Source organism: Oncorhynchus kisutch, linkage group LG5 (assembly GCF_002021735.2).
Source record: "Oncorhynchus kisutch isolate 150728-3 linkage group LG5, Okis_V2, whole genome shotgun sequence".
NCBI lineage: Eukaryota > Metazoa > Chordata > Actinopteri > Salmoniformes > Salmonidae > Oncorhynchus > Oncorhynchus kisutch.
The window spans coordinates 68,577,807-68,598,046 of record NC_034178.2 but is presented as its reverse complement, the minus strand read 5'-3'; the positions used below and the strand labels follow the sequence as shown (position 1 = coordinate 68,598,046).

General features: G+C 42.7%; 1 protein-coding gene across 3 annotated transcripts in view; it reads right to left on the bottom strand.

The window, feature by feature from the left end:
• Positions 1 to 20,240, bottom strand: part of LOC109879093 (acid-sensing ion channel 1) — a 345,520-nt gene that overhangs the window by 25,692 nt on the left and 299,588 nt on the right. For all 3 annotated transcript variants that reach the window (XM_031825723.1, XM_031825721.1, XM_031825722.1), the window contains one exon: positions 13,427 to 13,554. In XM_031825723.1, the coding sequence (XP_031681583.1) occupies positions 13,427 to 13,554 (128 nt within the window). The remainder of the gene's footprint in view (positions 1 to 13,426; positions 13,555 to 20,240) is intronic.

Below are 20,240 nucleotides of genomic sequence, written 5' to 3'. Positions count from 1 at the left end.
GAAGTCTGAGTCAATGGGGGAGAAAGGAATGTTAGCTATAGAGTAGAGACAGAGAGATGGAGGACATACTCTGCACCTATACTGCTATAGAGTAGAGACAGAGAGATGGAAGGACATACTCTGCACCATACCGCTATAGAGTAGAGACAGAGAGATGGAAGGACATACACCTATAGTGCTATAGAGTAGAGACAGAGAGATGGAAGGACATACTCTGCACCTATACTGCTATAGAGTAGAGACAGACATCTCTGGGAACTCGATGAACAATTTTGTAGAAAATAAAATAAACATTTTCTGTTGTTCTAGGCCTAAAGCCCTGGGTAGTTGCAGTGCAGGCTTTTGTTACAGTCCATCACTAACATTACCTCATTGTACTTTTCTACTAATCACGATAAGTTACAATCAGGTTAGCGCTGGGCTTGAACAAAAGCCTGCATGACTCTGTTTCTCTCCTTGCAGGGCTGGAGTTAGACACACTGGCTGTGTGTGAGTTAGCGAGGCCGAGGCTGCTGTATGTGTGTGTGTCTGTGTCTCTGTGTGTGTGTGTGTGTCTGTATCTCTCTGTGGGTGTGTGTGTCTCTCTCTGTGTGTGTGTGTGTGTGTCTGTGTCTCTGTGTGTGTGTGTGTCTTTGTCTCTCTGTGTGTGTGTGTGTGTGTGTGTGTGTCTGTGTCTCTGTCTGTGTGTCTCTCTCTCTGTGTGCGTGTGTGTGTGTGCGTGTGTGTGTGTGTGAACATGTATTGGTACACTCAGTAATCCCCACTCTGAACCCAGAAAGACACACACACACACAGAGACACACACACACACAGAGACACACACACACACACACAGAGACACACACAGAGACACACACAGACACACACACACACACACACACACACACACACACACACACACACACACACACACACACACACACACACACACACACACACACAGAGACACACACACAGAGAGAGAGACACACACACAGAGACACAGACACACACACACAGAGAGAGAGACACAGACACACACACAGAGAGAGAGACACACACACAGAGACACAGACACACACAGAGAGAGAGAGAGAGAGAGAGAGAGAGAGAGAGAGAGAGAGAGAGAGAGAGAGAGAGAGAGAGAGAGAGAGAGAGAGAGAGGGAAACACACACACACGTTCTGTCCCATCTCCTCCCCAAAATCGAATTAGAAAACGATAATGATTTTCTCTATTTGGTGTTTCAGATGGGAGGATTCATAGTGGTGCGAAGGCAGAATAAAATAGATTGAAATTAAACACTGCTGGTCCCAATGGCCTGAGTAACACACAGTGTCCCACATGACACCCTATTCCCTATATAGTGCACTACACTGCTTTTTATTTCATTCCCCTTTTCCCCCTTTTTCTCCCCCATTTCGTGGTTTCCAACTGTTAGTAGTTACTATCTTGTCTCATCGCTACAACTCCCGTACGGGCTTGGGAGAGACGAAGGTCGAGAGCCATGTGTCCTCCGAAACACAACCCAACCAAGCCGCACTGCTTCTTAACACAGCGCGCATCCAACCCGGAAGCCAGCCGCACCAATGTGTCGGAGGAAACACAGTGTACCTAGGCTTTTTAACAGAAACCGTTAAATCTCAGTAGAAATAGAAACAAATGGGTGTGTTGCTTAGTTTTGAACCGGAGTTCCTCGAATTGAAAGTTACTGGTTAATTCGCTGAGGCTGAAGTGAGTATAAATGTTTTATAGGCTTTAGCCTATGTGTGTGTGTGTGTGTGTGTGTGTGTGTGTGTGTGTGTGTGTGTGTGTGTGTGTGTGTGTGTGTGTGTGTGTGTGTGTGTGTGTGTGTGTGTGTGTGTGTGTGAGAGTAAGTGGGAGAGAGAGAGTGTGAGGAAAGACAGGGATAGAGAGCCGAGGAGAGCTCTGAAAGATTCTCTTTCATAAATGGTAGAGAACATTCTGGATTATCTTCATTAGAAGTAGAGTAGGGGATAGTGGGGTAAGTTTAGCAAAAAGTGTAAGTTGAGCAAGCCTTGTTACAAAATGTATAATTTTACCAAATATTTAGGAAGAGGTCATAATGTCATGGAGTCTGTGAAGAAGAAACCCCCAGGGAAAAATCAAGTTAGGTCCAAAAAAACAGACTTTCACTAAGTCACATGAATTTATTGTGTTAGAGGTTTCATGGTGCTGCTATCTAAACCAAAGTAGATCATTTTAAGATAGTTCTATACATCAGGCCTCTGTCATTTTCAATATGAAGTCCTACAACTAGCATGGAAGTACATCCTTGTAGCTGTGAGGGCTAATATTGTCAAAATGTTAGAAATTGAGCGAATGGCAAGTTGAGCAAATTGAAGTGGGATTTGAGGTAACAACAGGGCCTGGCCTATGTTAAAATTGTTTTTTAAAAAGTACAAATTGTTTGTTAGGCGGTTAAACCTGTGTTAAAAGATGCTTATAATGATTAAAGGACAAAAAGTGGTTGTGATTGTATTGAATTGTGTTTGGGAAATAAAGATAGACATTGTTTGAAAAAGGTAGTGGAAATATTTCATTCAGTGCAGAAATGTGTAGACGGCTTAATCCCATAGCTCAACTCACCCCATACCCAGGATAAAATGTGCCAAGAGACCACTTTGTTTGGACATGCTATGTTTTCAAAACGATAATGTTTACATGAATTCTGATTATTTCCAGGGATATCACAACATCCTGAAATATATATAAAAAATTATTTCATTTAACCAGGAAAGACCAAATTCTTATTTGCAATGACAGCCTACCCCAGCCACACCTTAACCCAGACAACACTGGGCACCGCCCTATGGGACTCCTAATCACGGCCGGTTGTGATAGAGCCTGGAATTGAAAAAATCCTTATCTTAAAGGCCTAGTGCAGTCAAACACTTGATCTTCCTGCGTTTTACAGTGCATTCGGAATGTATTCAGAGCCCTTGACTTTTAACACATTTTATTACGTTACAACCTTATTCTAAAATGTATTAAATCGTTTTTCCCCTTTTCAATCTACACACACAATACCCCATAATGACATCACAATACCCCATAATGACATCACAATACCCCATAATGACAAAGCAAAAACAGGTTTTAAGATTTCTTTTTACATTTACATAAGTATTCAGACCCTTTACTCAGTACATTGTTGAAGCACCTTTGGCAGAGATTACAGCCTCAAGTCTTCTTGGGTATGACACTACAAGCTTGGCACACCTGTATTTGGGGAGTTTCACCCATGATTCTCTGCAGATCCTCTTCAGCTCTGTCAGGTTGGATGGGGCTGCACAGCTTTTTTCAGGTCTCTCCAGAGATGTTAGATCGGGTTCAAGTCTGGGCTCTGGCTGGGCTACTCAAGGACATTCAGAGACTTGTCCTGAAGCCACTCCTGCGGTGTCTTGGCTGTGTGCTTAGGGTCATTGTCCTGTTGGAAGGTGAACCTTTGCCCCAGTCTGAGGTTCTGAGCACTCTGGAGCAGGTTTTCATCAAGGATCTCTCTGTACTTTGCTCCGTTAATCTTTCCCTTGATCCTGACTGGTCTCCCAGTCCCTGACGCTAAAAAACATCCCCACAGCACGATGCTGCCACCACCATGCTTCACCGTGGGGATGGTGCCAGGTTTCCTCCAGATGCGACGCTTGGCATTCAGGCCAAAGACTTCAATCTAGGTTTCATCAGACCAGAGAATCTTGTTTCTCATGCTCTGTGAGTCAATTAGGTGCCTTTTGGCAAACTCTAAGCAGGCTGTCATGTGCCTTTTACTGAGGAGCAGCATCCATCTGGCCACTCTACCATAAAGGCCTAATTGGTGGAGTGCTGCAGAGATGGTTGTCCTTCTGGAAGTTTCTCCCATCTCCACAGAGGAACTCTTTAGCTCTGTCAGAGTGACCATCGGGTTCTTGGTCACCTTCCTGTCCAAGGCCCTTCTCCCCTGATTTCTCAGTTTGGTTGGTCAGCCAGCTCTAGGAAGAGTCTTGGTGGTTCCAAACTCCTTCCATTTAAGAATGATGGAGGCCACTGTGTTCTTGGGTACATTCAATGTCCAACATCACTACTCTGGACGGCTCTGACTTAGAATACGTGGACAACTACAAATACTTAGGTGTCTGGTTAGACTGTAAACTCTCCTTCCAGACCCATATCAAACATCTCCAATCCAAAGTTAAATCTAGAATTGGCTTCCTATTTCGCAACAAAGCATCCTTCACTCATGCTGCCAAACATACCCTTGTAAAACTGACCATCCTACCAATCCTCGACTTTGGCGATGTCATTTACAAAATAGCCTCCAATACCCTACTCAACAAATTGGATGCAGTCTATCACAGTGCAATCCGTTTTATCACCAAAGCCCCATATACTACCCACCATTGCGACCTGTACGCTCTCGTTGGCTGGCCCTCGCTTCATACTCGTCGCCAAACCCACTGGCTCCATGTCATCTACAAGACCCTGCTAGGTAAAGTCCCCCCTTATCTCAGCTCGCTGGTCACCATAGCATCTCCCACCTGTAGCACACGCTCCAGCAGGTATATCTCTCTAGTCACCCCCAAAACCAATTCTTTCTTTGGCCGCCTCTCCTTCCAGTTCTCTGCTGCCAATGACTGGAACGAACTACAAAAATCTCTGAAACTGGAAACACTTATCTCCCTCACTAGCTTTAAGCACCAACTGTCAGAGCAGCTCACAGATTACTGCACCTGTACATAGCCCACCTATAATTTAGCCCAAACAACTACCTCTTTCCCAACTGTATTTAATTTTAATTTATTTATTTATTTTGCTCCTTTGCACCCCATTATTTTTTATTTCTACTTTGCACATTCTTCCATTGCAAAACTACCATTCCAGTATTTTACTTGCTATATTGTAGTTACTTTGCCATCATGGCCTTTTTTGCCTTTACCTCCCTTCTCACCTCATTTGCTCACATTGTATATAGACTTGTTTATACTGCATTATTGACTGTATGTTTGTTTTTACTTCATGTGTAACTCTGTGTCGTTTTATCTGTCGAACTGCTTTGCTTTATCTTGGCCAGGTCGCAATTGTAAATGAGAACTTGTTCTCAACTTGCCTACCTGGTTAAATAAAGGTAAATAAATAAATAAATAAATAATGCTGCAGAAATGTTTTGGTACCTTTTCCTAGAACTGTGCCTCAGTTCACCATCCTGTGTCAGAGCTCTATGGACAATTCCTGCGACTTCATGGCATGGTTTTGACTCCGACATGCACTGTAAACTGTGGGGCCTTATATAGACAGGCGTGTGCCTTTTCAAACCATGTCCAATCAATTGAATTTACCACAGGTGGACTCTGATCAAGTTGTAGAAGCATCTCAAGGATGATAAATGGAAACAGGATGCACCTGAGCTCAATTTCTAGTCTCATAGCAAAGACTCTGAACATTTCTGTTTTCTATTTTTTATACATTTGGAAAAATGTCAAAAAACCTGTTTTCGCTTTGTCATCATGGGGTATTGTGTGTAGATTTAAAATGATTTGATCACTTTTAGAATAAGACTGTAACAAAATTTAGAAAAAGTCTAGGGTCCGAATCCTTTCCAAATGCACTGTATACATATATTTCCACACTATGAGTTTGGTATAAACACTGTGAAATTGATGATGATCCCCATTTAGTGTAGGAGCTGTTTTTTTTTTACGCCTGAAATGTCTGCCTGTTTTGGTGGGTTGGAGTTTTGGCCTGACATCAGCAGGCAGTAAATAGACCAATAAGAAAGAGAGTTCCAAACCTCTGCCAATAACATATCATTTTCAGGTTGCCCCTCCCCACTCTGACCACACAGACTGTCCTAGCAAAATTCTTCCTTGAGAAATTGCTCTTTGCTTCGAAGCTATTTTTGTTTCTATTTTGACAATTTAATTGAGAAAAAGAAATCGCAGTAAGGTACTTAATTATTACCTAGAAATGGTTTGATATTAGGATAAAAAGGACTGCATCGGACCTTTCACTTATATAGTTTCACACTAATGGAGAGCTTTGGAACAAAAGGGTTGAAAGTGACTGTATTGCATTAGATTAATGAAAGCTGGGACAGAACCTCTCTCTAATGCTGGGAGTGTTAGTGTGTGTTTGTGTGTGTGTGTGTGTCGATGTCAGTGTGTGTTTTGGTGTGTGTTCAGTACAGGTCTAATCAGGCTGCGGTGGGATTATGTATGCTGATGGTGTTGTGGCTGCAGACCATGGGATGCCTACCACTCTATCTCCTCTTTCTCTCTCTCTCTCCTTTCTCTCTCTCTCTCTCTCTCTCTCTCTCTCTCTATTTTCTCTGTCTGTATGTCTCTCTCTCTCTCTCTCCTTTCTCTCTCTCTCTCTCCCTCTCTATTCTCTCTGTCTGTATGTCTCTCTCTCTCTCTCTCCTTTCTCTCTCTCTCTCTCGCTCTCTCTCTGTCTGTCTGTCTGTCTCTCTCTCTTTCTCACTCATTCACCGGACACACACACCAAGATATAAGTGGCCATGGCAGGATTGATAATATGAACAAATGATTCTCCTATGTTCCTTTCGTCATACGTATGTGCGCATTCACACATACACACACATGATATACACACACGTACATTGTAATATTGTTGTATTTTGTGTTGTAGATACGTATGTAGTTGTGTAATGATGTTTTATGGTGTACTGTTTTTTGTTGTTGTGTGTGATGTGCCTTAATGGGTTATTTTTGCTGGACCCCAGGAAGAGTAGCTGCTGCCTTGGCAGGAACTATTGTGGATCCATAATAAACCCCAGGAAGAGTAGCTGCTGCCTTGGCAGGAACTATTGTGGATCCATAATAAACCCCAGGAAGAGGAGATGCTGCTACAGGAAATGTTCTGGGCAAGTACTACAGTCAATATGTTGATAGAACTTCGGCAGCCTTTTCCTCAAATTTGCTTTGTAAAAATCACCAGCTTACAATGAATGCAGCCTCAGGATATCTAGGTTGCATAAAGTCCAGTGAAGTTCTTTGAGGAATGTCGTGGTATCGGCTTGAGGAGGAATATACACTGCCGTGACTTTAACTGAAGAAAATTATCTTGGGATATAATACAGTCGGCATTTGATTGTGAGGTATTCTAGGTCGGGCGAACAAAAGAACTTGAGTTCCTGTATGTTATCACAGTTACACCATGAGTCGTTAATCATGAAACATACACCCCGCTCTTCTTCTTCCCATGGAGAGATATTTATTCCGCGAACTTAACTGAGAACCCAACTGGTTGGATCGACTCAGACAGTATATCCAGAGAGAGTATATTACTAGTATATTATTAGTATATTACAATCCCTGATGTCTCTCTGGACAGAAACCCTCGCCCAGAGTTAGTCAACTTTATTATCCAGAGACTGAACATTAATGAGTAATATACTAGGAAGCGGTGGGTGGTGTGCGCGCCTCCTAATGTCCTTGAGACTCCGGTGGCGGGCCGGGTGAGTGCACGCTGACACGGCCGCCAGATACACGGTGTTTCCTCCGACACATTGGTGCAGGTGGCTTCCGGGTAAAGTGGGCATTGTTGTCACGACGTGGCCCTTTTTGGGTGTTTATCATGGCTCCCCCCTTTCTCTCTCACTCTCTCTCCCATATCAGGTTTTACAACGGTCATAAATACCTGGTAAAAACTGCCATGCAGTATTGAGGGAGAATGTCTATGGAGAACAAAGAGCTTCTCTTGCCAAAACTCCTAATCCCCAAAATGGGAGAATTAAACAATATTCATATTTTTGAGAATGTGGGAATGGTCCGTGGACACTTAAGGGATTGTGTTGATTGTGTTTCATTTGTTAATCTCATGAAATACAGGAAACACAAATAACTGTATCTCTTAAAATGTAAATTTCCCAGCTGTCAGGTTTACATCTACAGTAGATGTTCGATAAAATGAATTAGTAAATATGAAACTATTTATGAGAAGATGTAATGTGATGTCGGCCTTCTAAACGAGATACTAAACAAGATACTTCTAAATGAGATACTAAGATGTAAAGTTTTAACTAGTCAGTGACCACACCCTGTTACATCAGGCGTCATGGAATCACACTTTTTTCCAGTATAAAACTACTTCATACAAAATGTACAATAAGTCAGAGAACGCCGGGACAGAGTCCCCATGTTGTAATGGATACAATTCTATAGGCCATTAGACTAGAAAACATGCAGCTGACGCTACATGTGAAATGGTTAAGATCATACAGCGTGTAGCGTTGGCTACACGGCTGGAAATGGTTCAACTCTGAGACTATCGATCACTACAGAATGAGAGCAAATCCTAGACGTAGAATTACTAGTCTGCAGCTGGGAATGACGTAAGTCTAGTATGAGAATACCGACAACCGCGGAAGCATCTATTCTATGCAACCACCATCTGTACGCCTGACGTATCCATTACAACAGACACTATCCAGAGCCACTGAGAAAGCGACAACTACGAAATACATTGTGACTTCTGGGGAAGTTAAACAGAGACTCTCTGATGAACTGACTCTCCAGCAGACGGACCAGCGAGCCCAAAAGAGAAGACAACAACGACATAAGGGAGTCAATTTATACATTGCAATTATTTTCAAATGAGCGGCCGTTCATGAGCAAAGGATTAGCATTTCAATTAATATAATTATCAACTGTGTGTCGTGAATCCATTTGGTCTTTCCTGCTTTTTATCTGTCCCCAACTGTTTCCATTGTCTACTGAGCTGTCATACCGGTTTAGCCCACTAGGGACATCAATGCATTGTGTTATTACCCAATAACTATATTGCTTGTTTATGCAATTATGTGATTTGATTAGTTAGTAAATAATTAATTACGCCAATTTGTATATCGCTGATTCATTATGGAAGCTAGGGTTCGTGCAGATATCCAAAGAGTTTGCGACGTTCAGTAATGAGAACTGATGAGGTAATAATAATACATTAATACAAGACGGTACTCGATAAGATATGAATTGAAAAATGTTAAGATTTGAATTCATAAACCATGTGCCATGGAATCGGTACATCGAAAATATCTTCCCAACTATTTTGCAATTTATATGGCACAGCTGTCAATTTTTTGGTGCTTAAATGAAACTGGTATATATTTTTAATTTATCACAATTTTCTTTAACCATTTTTGATCTTTAATGCAAGGCTGACAAACAAGTTCCTTACTTTTTCCCCTTCCACTTGCCTCCTCAATTTTTGTGGTAATGCTGCAATTAGTTGGCTGTAATTTTGGGTAGAGCAGACATTTCAATATGTCTGTGTTAGCTGCATGTGTGACATAACTCCACCAGGCCTAATTGTGATATAATTTACAAAGATTATACCTTTTTTAGTTTTTTTTTAATCAATTAGTATATTTGAGTTTAACCACAGTATTTGTTGTATTATTTGTTCTGTCTTTTCAGGTGGATTAAACTGAAATTAAACTGCAACCAACTTTCTAAGACTTGTTTAAAAAATAACAATATTTTGTTTTCAAATAACCGAAAGTGAGCAGATGGAATGTGAATAAACGGGAAAAGGCCCTTCTTGAAAATGGGATGAGACATTCTTACTAATTTACAAGAGAACCATTCAGGATTTAAGTCTAACTTAAATGACTGATTTGTATGACTGATGCTTTAGTGAGAGGTCTAATGCTTTAATATTGAATCATTTCTGTCCCCTGAATTCATATTCATTATATACAGTAAATAGGCCCTTTTACATTTGTCTGGCTTGCCATTCCAAATAAAATTGAATATTTTTTGTTCATATAATTTAAAAAGCAGGTCACTAGGTGTAGGCAAAACCATAAGCAAATAGGTCAACTGTGATATGACTAAAGAGTTAATCAGGGTGATTTTTCCACAAATAGACAGGTATTTTCCTTTTCATGGTAGCAAGATCTTATCGATATTTGCCAACTTTCTATTAAAATTAATTGGAGTAAGATAATTTCTTTCTTTCTGGATATGCATACTGAGTATGTCCACATCCCTGTCAGACCATTTTATTGGTAAACTACACCGTAATGTAAAAGTTGAATTTTTTAGTGATTCAATACTTATCATAATTTGGTTTTAATTCTGAGAGGTTAGAAAACGTTTCTAGATTCTAGATCCTATATGAGGCTGTGGAGGGATTCTAATTGTGGTTTCAAAAGAAAACATGAATCATCAGCGTACAACGACACCTTTGTTTTTTATCCCTGGATTTATAATCCCTTAATATTATTGTTGGATCTAATTTTAACAGTTAACATTTCAATGGCAATAATACATAGATATGATGATAGTGGACAACCTTGTTTTTACTCCTCTTGACAGTTTAAAACTTTCTGAGATGTAGCCATTATTTACTATTTTACACCTAGGGTTACTATACAGTGCCTTGCGAAAGTATTCGGCCCCCTTGAACTTTGCGACCTTTTGCCACATTTCAGGCTTCAAACATAAAGATATAAAACTGTATTTTTTTGTGAAGAATCAACAACAAGTGGGACACAATCATGAAGTGGAACGACATTTATTGGATATTTCTAACTTTTTTAACAAATCAAAAACTGAAAAATTGGGCGTGCAAAATTATTCAGCCCCCTTAAGTTAATACTTTGTAGCACCACCTTTTGCTGCGATTATAGCTGTAAGTCGCTTGGGGTATGTCTCTATCAGTTTTGCACATCGAGAGACTGACATTTTTTCCCATTCCTCCTTGCAAAACAGCTCGAGCTCAGTGAGGTTGGATGGAGAGCATTTGTGAACAGCAGTTTTCAGTTCTTTCCACAGATTCTCGATTGGATTCAGGTCTGGACTTTGAATTGGCCATTCTAACACCTGGATATGTTTATTTTTGAACCATTCCATTGTAGATTTTGCTTTATGTTTTGGATCATTGTCTTGTTGGAAGACAAATCTCCGTCCCAGTCTCAGGTCTTTTGCAGACTCCATCAGGTTTTCTTCCAGAATGGTCCTGTATTTGTCTCCATCCATCTTCCCATCAATTTTAACCATCTTCCCTGTCCCTGCTGAAGAAAAGCAGGCCCAAACCATGATGCTGCCACCACCATGTTTGACAGTGGGGATGGTGTGTTCAGGGTGATGAGCTGTGTTGCTTTTATGCCAAACATAACGTTTTGCATTGTTGCCAAAAAGTTCAATTTTGGTTTCATCTGACCAGAGCACCTTCTTCCACATGTTTGGTGTGTCTCCCAGGTGGCTTGTGGCAAACTTTAAACAACACTTTTTATGGATATCTTTAAGAAATGGCTTTCTTCTTGTAACTCTTCCATAAAGGCCAGATTTGTGCAATATACGACTGATTGTTGTCCTATGGACAGAGTCTCCCACCTCAGCTGTAGATCTCTGCAGTTCATCCAGAGTGATCATGGGCCTCTTGGCTGCATCTCTGATCAGTCTTCTGAGCTGAAAGTTTAGAGGGACGGCCAGGTCTTGGTCGATTTGCAGTGGTCTGATACTCCTTCCATTTCAATATTATCGCTTGCACAGTGCTCCTTGGGATGTTTAAAGCTTGGGAAATATTTTTGTATCCAAATCCGGCTTTAAACTTCTTCACAACAGTATCTCGGACCTGCCTGGTGTGTTCCTTGTTCTTCATGATGCTCTCTGCGCTTTTAACGGACCTCTGAGACTATCACAGTGCAGGTGCATTTATACGGAGACTTGATTACACACAGGTGGATTGTATTTATCATCATTAGTCATTTAGGTCAACATTGGATCATTCAGAGATCCTCACTGAACTTCTGGAGAGAGTTTGCTGCACTGAAAGTAAAGGGGCTGAATAATTTTGCACGCCCAATTTTTCAGTTTTTGATTTGTTGAAAAAGTTTGAAATATCCAATAAATGTCATTCCACTTCATGATCGTGTCCCACTTGTTGTTGATTCTTCACAAAAAAATACAGTTTTATATCTTTATGTTTGAAGCTTGAAATGTGGCAAAAGGTCGCAAAGTTCAAGGGGGCCGAATACTTTCGCAAGGCACTGTACATAACTTTAACCCATTTTATAAGAGATTCTCCAAAATTGAAATATTCCAGGCATTTATAAATAAACTCCAGTCGTACTTCATCAAAAGCCTTTTCAAAGTCAGCTATGAAAACCAGGCTTGGTTTTCCCGATATTTCATAGTATTCTATTTTTTCCAGTACTTGTCTTATATTATCGCCAATGTATCGTCCAAGTAAAAGATCTGTCTGATTAGGATGAATATTATCTGACAAAACCTTTTTAATTCTATGCACCAAGCATTTAGCTAGAATTGTTGCATCACACAATTGTGAGTCTTTCTGGGTAAGTCTCTAAGAGCTTTGCACACCTGGATTGGACAATATGTATTATTATTATTATTCTTCAAGCTCTGTTTGGCCGGTTGGTTGGTTGGTCAGTCAGTCAGTTGGTTGTTGATCATTACTAGACAGCCAATTTCAAGTCTTGCCAGAGATTTTCAAGCCAATTTAAGTCAAAACTGTACCTAGGCTACGCCAATGTGGATTTGGCATAATTGTACTTCTGAAAGGTGAATTTGTCTCCCAGTGCTTGTTGGAAAGCATTCTGAACCAGGTTTTACTCTATTCCACTTATTTTTATACTAAAAAGCCATAGTCCTTGCCTAGGACTAGCATACCCATAACATGATGCAGCCACCACCATGCTTGAAAATATGAAAAGTGGTACTCAGTGATGTGCTGTGTTGGATTTTCCCCAAACATAACGCGTTGTATTCAGGACATAAAGTACATTTCTTCGATTTTTTTTTTAGCAGTTTTACTTTAGTGCCTTATTGCAAACAGGATGCATGTTTTGGAATATTTGTATTCTGTACAGGCTTCCTTCTTTTCACTCGGAAGGGTACAAAAAAAGTGTTTCAGTTCAGAATGAAACAATTAAGATAATAATAATGAAGGTTCCAGCCCCTGATGGGTATATATCATATGGAATTATTCAGAGGTGGGTTCTCTTCTCTCCCAGAGAGACAAAGAGGGCATGGGAGCACTGATTGAAAAAGTGTGGATTTCCACCAAGCCACTGATGAGATTCCCATAATGTAACAGGAAAAAGAAATGACAGTGGAGAGGTCAGAGTCTGTTTAAGGTGAAACTGACTGACTAGGTTTCAGAATTACCTCATCCTGCTTTCAACAAGAACACGGCCTTCAGAAATAAATACAATGAAATGGTGCATGCTGGTTGAGTAGCTGAAAATACACTTCCATATTTCAGCCCCTTTATAGGTAGCAGGATGACATCATCAGGAATCATGAACAACAAAACAACCTACCACTTATCGACAACAACAATAACCGAGACAATCATTATTTGTTTTGAACAATGTTGTGCCCTCCTTCCCTGTAGCAAGCCCAAATTGGTAAGAGCCACTAATGGCAGTCTTAATTGATTGATGAATTGATTGAGTGACACCCTACCCGTTGTTCCTGACAGGATACGAAGGTCTGGAAGCCTGGGGCCACTCCAAAGCCCAGCTGGTCAATGAAGGGTGGCTCGTCCTGAGTGTGGATCTGGACCTTGATGCCTGCCTCAAATGATGTCTCATCTGGAGAGAGGAAGGGAAAGACAAGAAACATGCATCCAAAAAATGAAGTGCCAGGAGTTACCCAGTCTGAAAAAAAAGAAAATCTTATCACAATTAGTAATCAGAAGAACAGATGAATGTCACAATGATTTATATCATTGATGTTCCAACTGCAATGGAGTAGCCTACACCCTATCCTATCCCAAACCTCATCCATCCCCTAAACTCATCCTCTATCCATCCCCTATCCATCCCCTAACCCAGTCCCGTATCCATCCTCTAATCCCATCCCCTAACAATCCTCTAATCCCATCCCCTATCCATCCCCTATACATCCTCTAACCCCATCCCCTAACCATCCTCTAACCCCATCCCCTAACCATCCTCTAATCCCATCCCCTATCCGTCCCTTATACATCCTCTAACCCCATCCCCTAACCATCCTCTAATCCCATCCCCTATCCATCCCCTATCCATGTCACATCCCCATCCCCTATCCATCCTCTAACCCCATCCCCTATCCATGCCATAGCCCCATCCACCCTTCTAACCCCATCCCCTATCCATCCTCTATACATCCTCTAACCCCATCCCCTATCCATCCCCTATCCATCTTCTAACCCCATCCTCTATCCATCCTCTAACCCCATCCCCTATCCATCCTCTAACCCCATCCCCTATCCATCCTCTAACCCCATCCCCTATCCATCCTCTAACCCCATCCCCTATCCATCCTCTAACCCCATGCCCTATCCATCCTCTAACCCCATCCCCTATCCATCCTCTAACCCCATCCTCTATACATCCTCTAACCCCATCCCCTATCCATGCCATAGCCCCATCCACCCTCTAACCCATCCCCTATCCATCCTCTAACCCCATCCCCTATCCATGCCATAGCCCCATCCACCCTCTAACCCCATCCCCTATCCATCTTCTAACCCCATCCTCTATCCATCCTCTAACCCCATCCCCTATCCATCCTCTAACCCCATCCCCTATCCATCTTCTAACCCCATCCTCTATCCATCCTCTAACCCCATCCCCTATCCATCTTCTAACCCCATCCTCTATCCATCCTCTAACCCCATCCTTTATCCATGCTCTAACCCCATCCCCTATCCATCTTCTAACCCCATCCTCTATCCATCCTCTAACCCCATCCCCTATCCATGCCATAGCCCCATCCCCTATCCATACCCTATCCATCCTCTAACCCCATCCCCTATACATCCTCTAACCCCATTCCCTATCCATCCTCTAACCCCATCCCCTATACATCCTCTAACCCCATGCCATATCCATCCTCTAACCCCATCCCCTACAAAGCCTCTAACTCCATCCACTATCCATCCTCTAACCCCATCCCTTATCCATCCCCTAACCCCATCCTCTAACCTCATCCCCTATCCATCCTCTAACCCCATCCTCTATCCATCCCCTATCCATCCTCTAACCCCATCCCCTATCCATTCTGTAACCCCATCCCCTATCCATCCTCTAACCCCATCCCCTATCCATCCTCTAACCCCATTCCCTATCCATCCTCTAACCCCATCCACTATCCATCCTCTAACCCCATCCACTATCCATCCTCTAACCCCATCCCCTATCCATCCTCTAACCCCATCCCATATCCATCCTCTAACCCCATCCTCTATCCATCCCCTATCCATTCTCTAACCCCATCCCCTATCCATCCTGTAACCCCATCCCCTATCCATCCTCTAACCCCATCCCCTATCCATCCTCTAACCCCATTCCCTATCCATCCTCTAACCCCATCCACTATCCATCCTCTAACCCCATCCACTATCCATCCTCTAACCCCATCCCCTATCCATCCTCTAACCCCATCCCATATCCATCCTGTAACCCCATCCACTATCCATCCTCTATCCATTCTCTAACCCCATCCCCTATCCATCCTCTAACCCCATCCCCTATCCATCCCCTATCCATCCTCTAACCCCATCCTCTATCCATCCTCTAACCCCATCCCCTATCCATCCTCTATCCCCATCCACTATCCATCCTCTATCCATTCTCTAACCCCATCCCCTATCCATCCTCTAACCCCATCCCCTATCCATCCCCTATCCATCCTCTAACCCCATCCTCTATCCATCCTCTAACCCCATCCTCTATCCATCCTCTAACCCCATCCCCTATCCATCCTGTAACCCCATCCCCTATCCATCCTGTAACCCCATCCCCTATCCATCCCCTAACCCCATCCCCTATCCATCATGTAACCCCATCCCCTATCCATCCTCTACCCCCATCCAACTGGTTATACTGTTTTAGATCTGATAGATTTGCAGTCCTTCAGACATTTGAGAAATAGATGTCCATCTCTGGTTAGAAAAGTTAAATCAACATATTTCTAGAATTGTGTATCGGAGAGTGGTGGTAATCCTGCCAAGTTCCAGAAAGTGATCAAATCTTTGAAACAAAACTACACCCCCTCATTGCCCCAGCAGGTTCTGATAGCCTCTGATCCCATACTAGACAAAACTGAAAATCGTGTTGTTTTTAACAACAATTTTGCTTCAGTTGGCAACCCATTTAAAATTATCGTCTGAAAATTCCTCTCATTCCAATAGAGGGAGTCATCTAGTCACCTCAAAACAGATTGTGTTTTCTATTTTCTAACCCCTTTTTCTCCCCAATTTCGTGGTATCCAATTGGTAGTTACAGTCTCATCGCTGCAACACCTGTACGGACTTGGGAGAGGCGAAGGTTGAGAGCCGTGCATCCGAAATCCAACCCAGCCAAGCAGCACTGCTTCTTGACACACTGCTTGCTTAACCTGGAAGCCAATGTGTCGGAGAAAACACCGTACACCTGGCGACCTTGTCAGCGTGCATTGTGCCCAATGGGAGCAATGGGCCAAGAACATCCCTGCTGGCCAAACCGCCCCTAACCGGGATGACGCTGGGCCAATTGTGTGGCGCCGAAAGGGTCTCCCGTTCGCGGCCGGCTGCGACAGAGCCTGGACTCAAACCAGGATCTCTAGTGGCACAGCTAGCAGCGCTGTACCTTTAGTTAACTGGTCAGTTAAGAACAAATTCTTATTTACAATGACCCTTACAACGCTGGGCCAATTGTGCACCACCCTATGGGACTCCCAATCACAGCTGGTTGTGATACAGCCTGGATTCAAACCAGGGGTGTCTGTAGTGATACCTTTAGCACTGAGATGTAGTGTCTTAGACCACTGCGCCACTCGGGAGCCCAGTGATGCACGAATAGAGTCACAGACTTTATTTTCATTTCAACCATTTGATATTTATGATGGACTAAGTGCTTTGCTACAGATCATAAATCCATAGGGGCTGATTCACTTGATCCCTTCTTACTGCAGCTCTCTGCCCTACTTATTGCAGAACCACTGACGTATACTGTATCTTTTACTTGACCATTGTTTCTGGTGGGTTTGGCTGGCAGGGATGTCCTTGTCCCATCACGCTCTAGCGACTCCTGTGGCAGGCCGGGGGTCAGGTGTACGGTGCTTCCTCCGACACATTGGTGGCTGGCTTCCGGGTTAAGCGATTGTGCAAAGAAGCAGTGCAGCTTGGTTGGGTCGTGTTTTGGGAGGATGCATGGCTCTCGACCTTCGCCTCTCCTGAGTCCATACGGGAGTTGCAGCAATGGGACAAGACTAACTACCAATTGGACGATATTGGGGAGAAAAGGGGGTAAAAAAACTATTTATAATAAAAGAAGAGAGCATCAGATATATATTACCATTAAGTCACTGCTCTTCTTGAGAAGGGATACAGAGATATTTTAGTGATTGCCAAGGGAACATTCCAGGGCCTTGAGCAGGGCACCTCAGAACCTAGGTTCCTCCTTTCACTGCGATCTGTCACCGCTACATTGTTAAAAAATAACATATTTGGCCTCAATATTGGAATATGAATGAAGAATTGACGAAGAAATGCTTATCTACTCATTTGCTGGATGCAGAGTTCAACAGAGTTTAAGTGGAGGTCAAGCAAATCATAAAGAAAGGAGGCTGTATTGCAATCATCTCTGATGGGTGGTTGAATGTTCGTGGACAAGGGACAATAAACTACATAATCTCCACCGCTCAATCAGTATTCTACAAGAGCACAGACACAAGGCACAACAGACACACCGGTCTCTACATTGCAGATGAGCTGAAGGCAGTCATCAATGACCTTGGACCACATAAGGTATTTGCACTGGTGACAGACAATGCTGCAAACATGAAGGCTGCTTGGTCTAAAGTGGAGGAGTCCTACCCTCACATCACACCCATTGGCTGTGCTGCTCATGCAATTAGCTCCTCAAGGACATCATGCCACTGAAAACAATGGATATACTCTACAAGAGAACAAAGGAAATTGTTAGGTATGTGAAGGATCATTGAGTTAAAGCAACAATCTACCTCACCAAGCAAAGTGAGAAGACTAAGAGCACCACATTGAAGCTCCCCAGCAACACCCGTTGGGGTGGTGTTGTCATCATGTTTGACAGTCTCCTGGAGGGGAAGGAATCACTCCAAGAAATGGCCATATCACAGTCTGCCGATGTGGACAGCCACATCAAGAGGATCTTTCTGGATGTTGTATTTTGGGAGAGAGTGGTAAGCAGCCTGAAACTCCTGAAACCTAAAGCAGTAGCCATTGCACGGATTGAAGGAGACAATGCCATCCTGTCTGATGTTCAGACTCTGCTTGCAGATGTAGGAGAAGAAATCCGTACTGCCCTGCCCACTTCACTGTTGCTCCAAGCAGAGGAAACTGCAGTTCTGAAATACATCAAAAAGCGTGAAGACTTCTGCCTGAAGCCCATAAACGCCACAGCGTACATGTTGAACCCCAAGTACGCTGGCAAGAGCATCCTGTCTGGTGCTGAGATCAACAAGTCATCACTACTATGTCTCGCCACCTTGGCCTGGATGAGGGAAAGGTTCTTGGCAGTCTGGTGAAGTACACTTCCAAGCAAAGGCTTTGGGATGGAGATGCAATATGGCAGTCGTGCCAACATATCTCATCATCCACCTGGTGGAAGGGACTTTGTGGATCTGAGGCTCTTTCCCCTGTTGCCTCCATCATCCTCCAAATCCCACCAACATCAGCCGCCTCAGAGCGCAACTGGTCCTTGTTTGGGAACACACACACCAAAGCACGCAACAGGCTGACTAATACAAGGTTCGAAAAATTGGTGGCCATCCGGGCAAATTTGAGGCTTTTTGAGCCTGGCAATGAGCCATCCTCAACAAGGTTGGGAAGTGACAGCGAAGATGAGGCCTCAGAGTCTGATGTTCAAGAGTTGGACATTGAGGAGGTTCAGGGAGAAGACATAGAAGCCTGAGAGGAAGACAACCATAGCTTAAGTCTCTAGACTATCATTTTATAGATATATGTTGCAAATGTTTTTGGGAGATGTGATGGATCAATAGATCATTCAATATTCCCTTCCTTTTGTTGTTCAGTGAAATATTCCCATGTGAAGAGTCAACTCATTTAATTAAAGTAAAATTTGTAACTAAGTAATTTTTTCAATTTCTATTGGAAGGATTTAATATGTCTACTTATGATGAGGTAAAAGGTTTATGTTTCTGTCTCCATATGATATGGTAAATATATCCAATGCAAAAAACATCTACATTTAAATGGTATTAATATTAATTATCATATATTTCCGTTAATTCCCATATATTTCCGTTAATTCCCATATATTCCCATTCATTCCCATGAACAGTTTCCACCTCTGGATATTCCCCAACATGTGCAACCCTAGTCTTTCCACACAGACACTACGTCTACACACAGACACTACGTCTACACACAGACACTACGTCTACACACAGACACTACGTCTACACACAGACACTACGTCTACACACAGGCACTACGTCTACGCACAGACACTACGTCTACACACAGACACTACGTCTACACACAGACACTACGTCTACACACAGGCACTACGTCTACACACAGACACTACGTCTACACACAGGCACTACGTCTACACACAGACACTACGTCTACACACAGACACTACGTCTACACACAGACACTACGTCTACACACAGACACTACGTCTACACACAGACACTACGTCTACACACAGACTTTCCTGACAAGAGGTACAATTAAACGACAGTAAAGAAGCATTCGATAAATCGACCCCAATCCGTCTCGATCTACAAAGAGTCGATAATGTACCGTTTTCACTGCAGCTGTGGTCCAACTGTGTCGAGGTTTGAATTTCCGGAGCGACATTCATAGTTGGTGAAGAGGAACATGTGTTTACTGTGAAGCTTCTGATCTCCCAATGATATTATTTGTCTTCTGGAAATATCAGCGTTTTTAGAGCGCTTGATTTTATTTTAAAAACAGATTCATTAAAGTAGATTTTGAAACTGAGAGTTTGGAAATCAATTCTACATGGACTAGTTTTCTTGTCTGTCTGCCTGCCTATATACCTTTCCTTTGCAAGTAGCTAATGTTTGTTCTCTGTTGACTCTTTTGAAGTGGTTTCACATTTACAAACACTGCATGTTTGACATACTTGAGTACTTGACTTTAAAAAAAATCACTTTTTAGTTCAAGGTTTGTTGTGGTATGACCACATACTTCCCTAACTCCAAGATGGAATATTAGCCCCTCTTCCTCCTTATGCCATCTTGAAGATCTGTGAGGATTGGATGATTGACCCTGCATTCC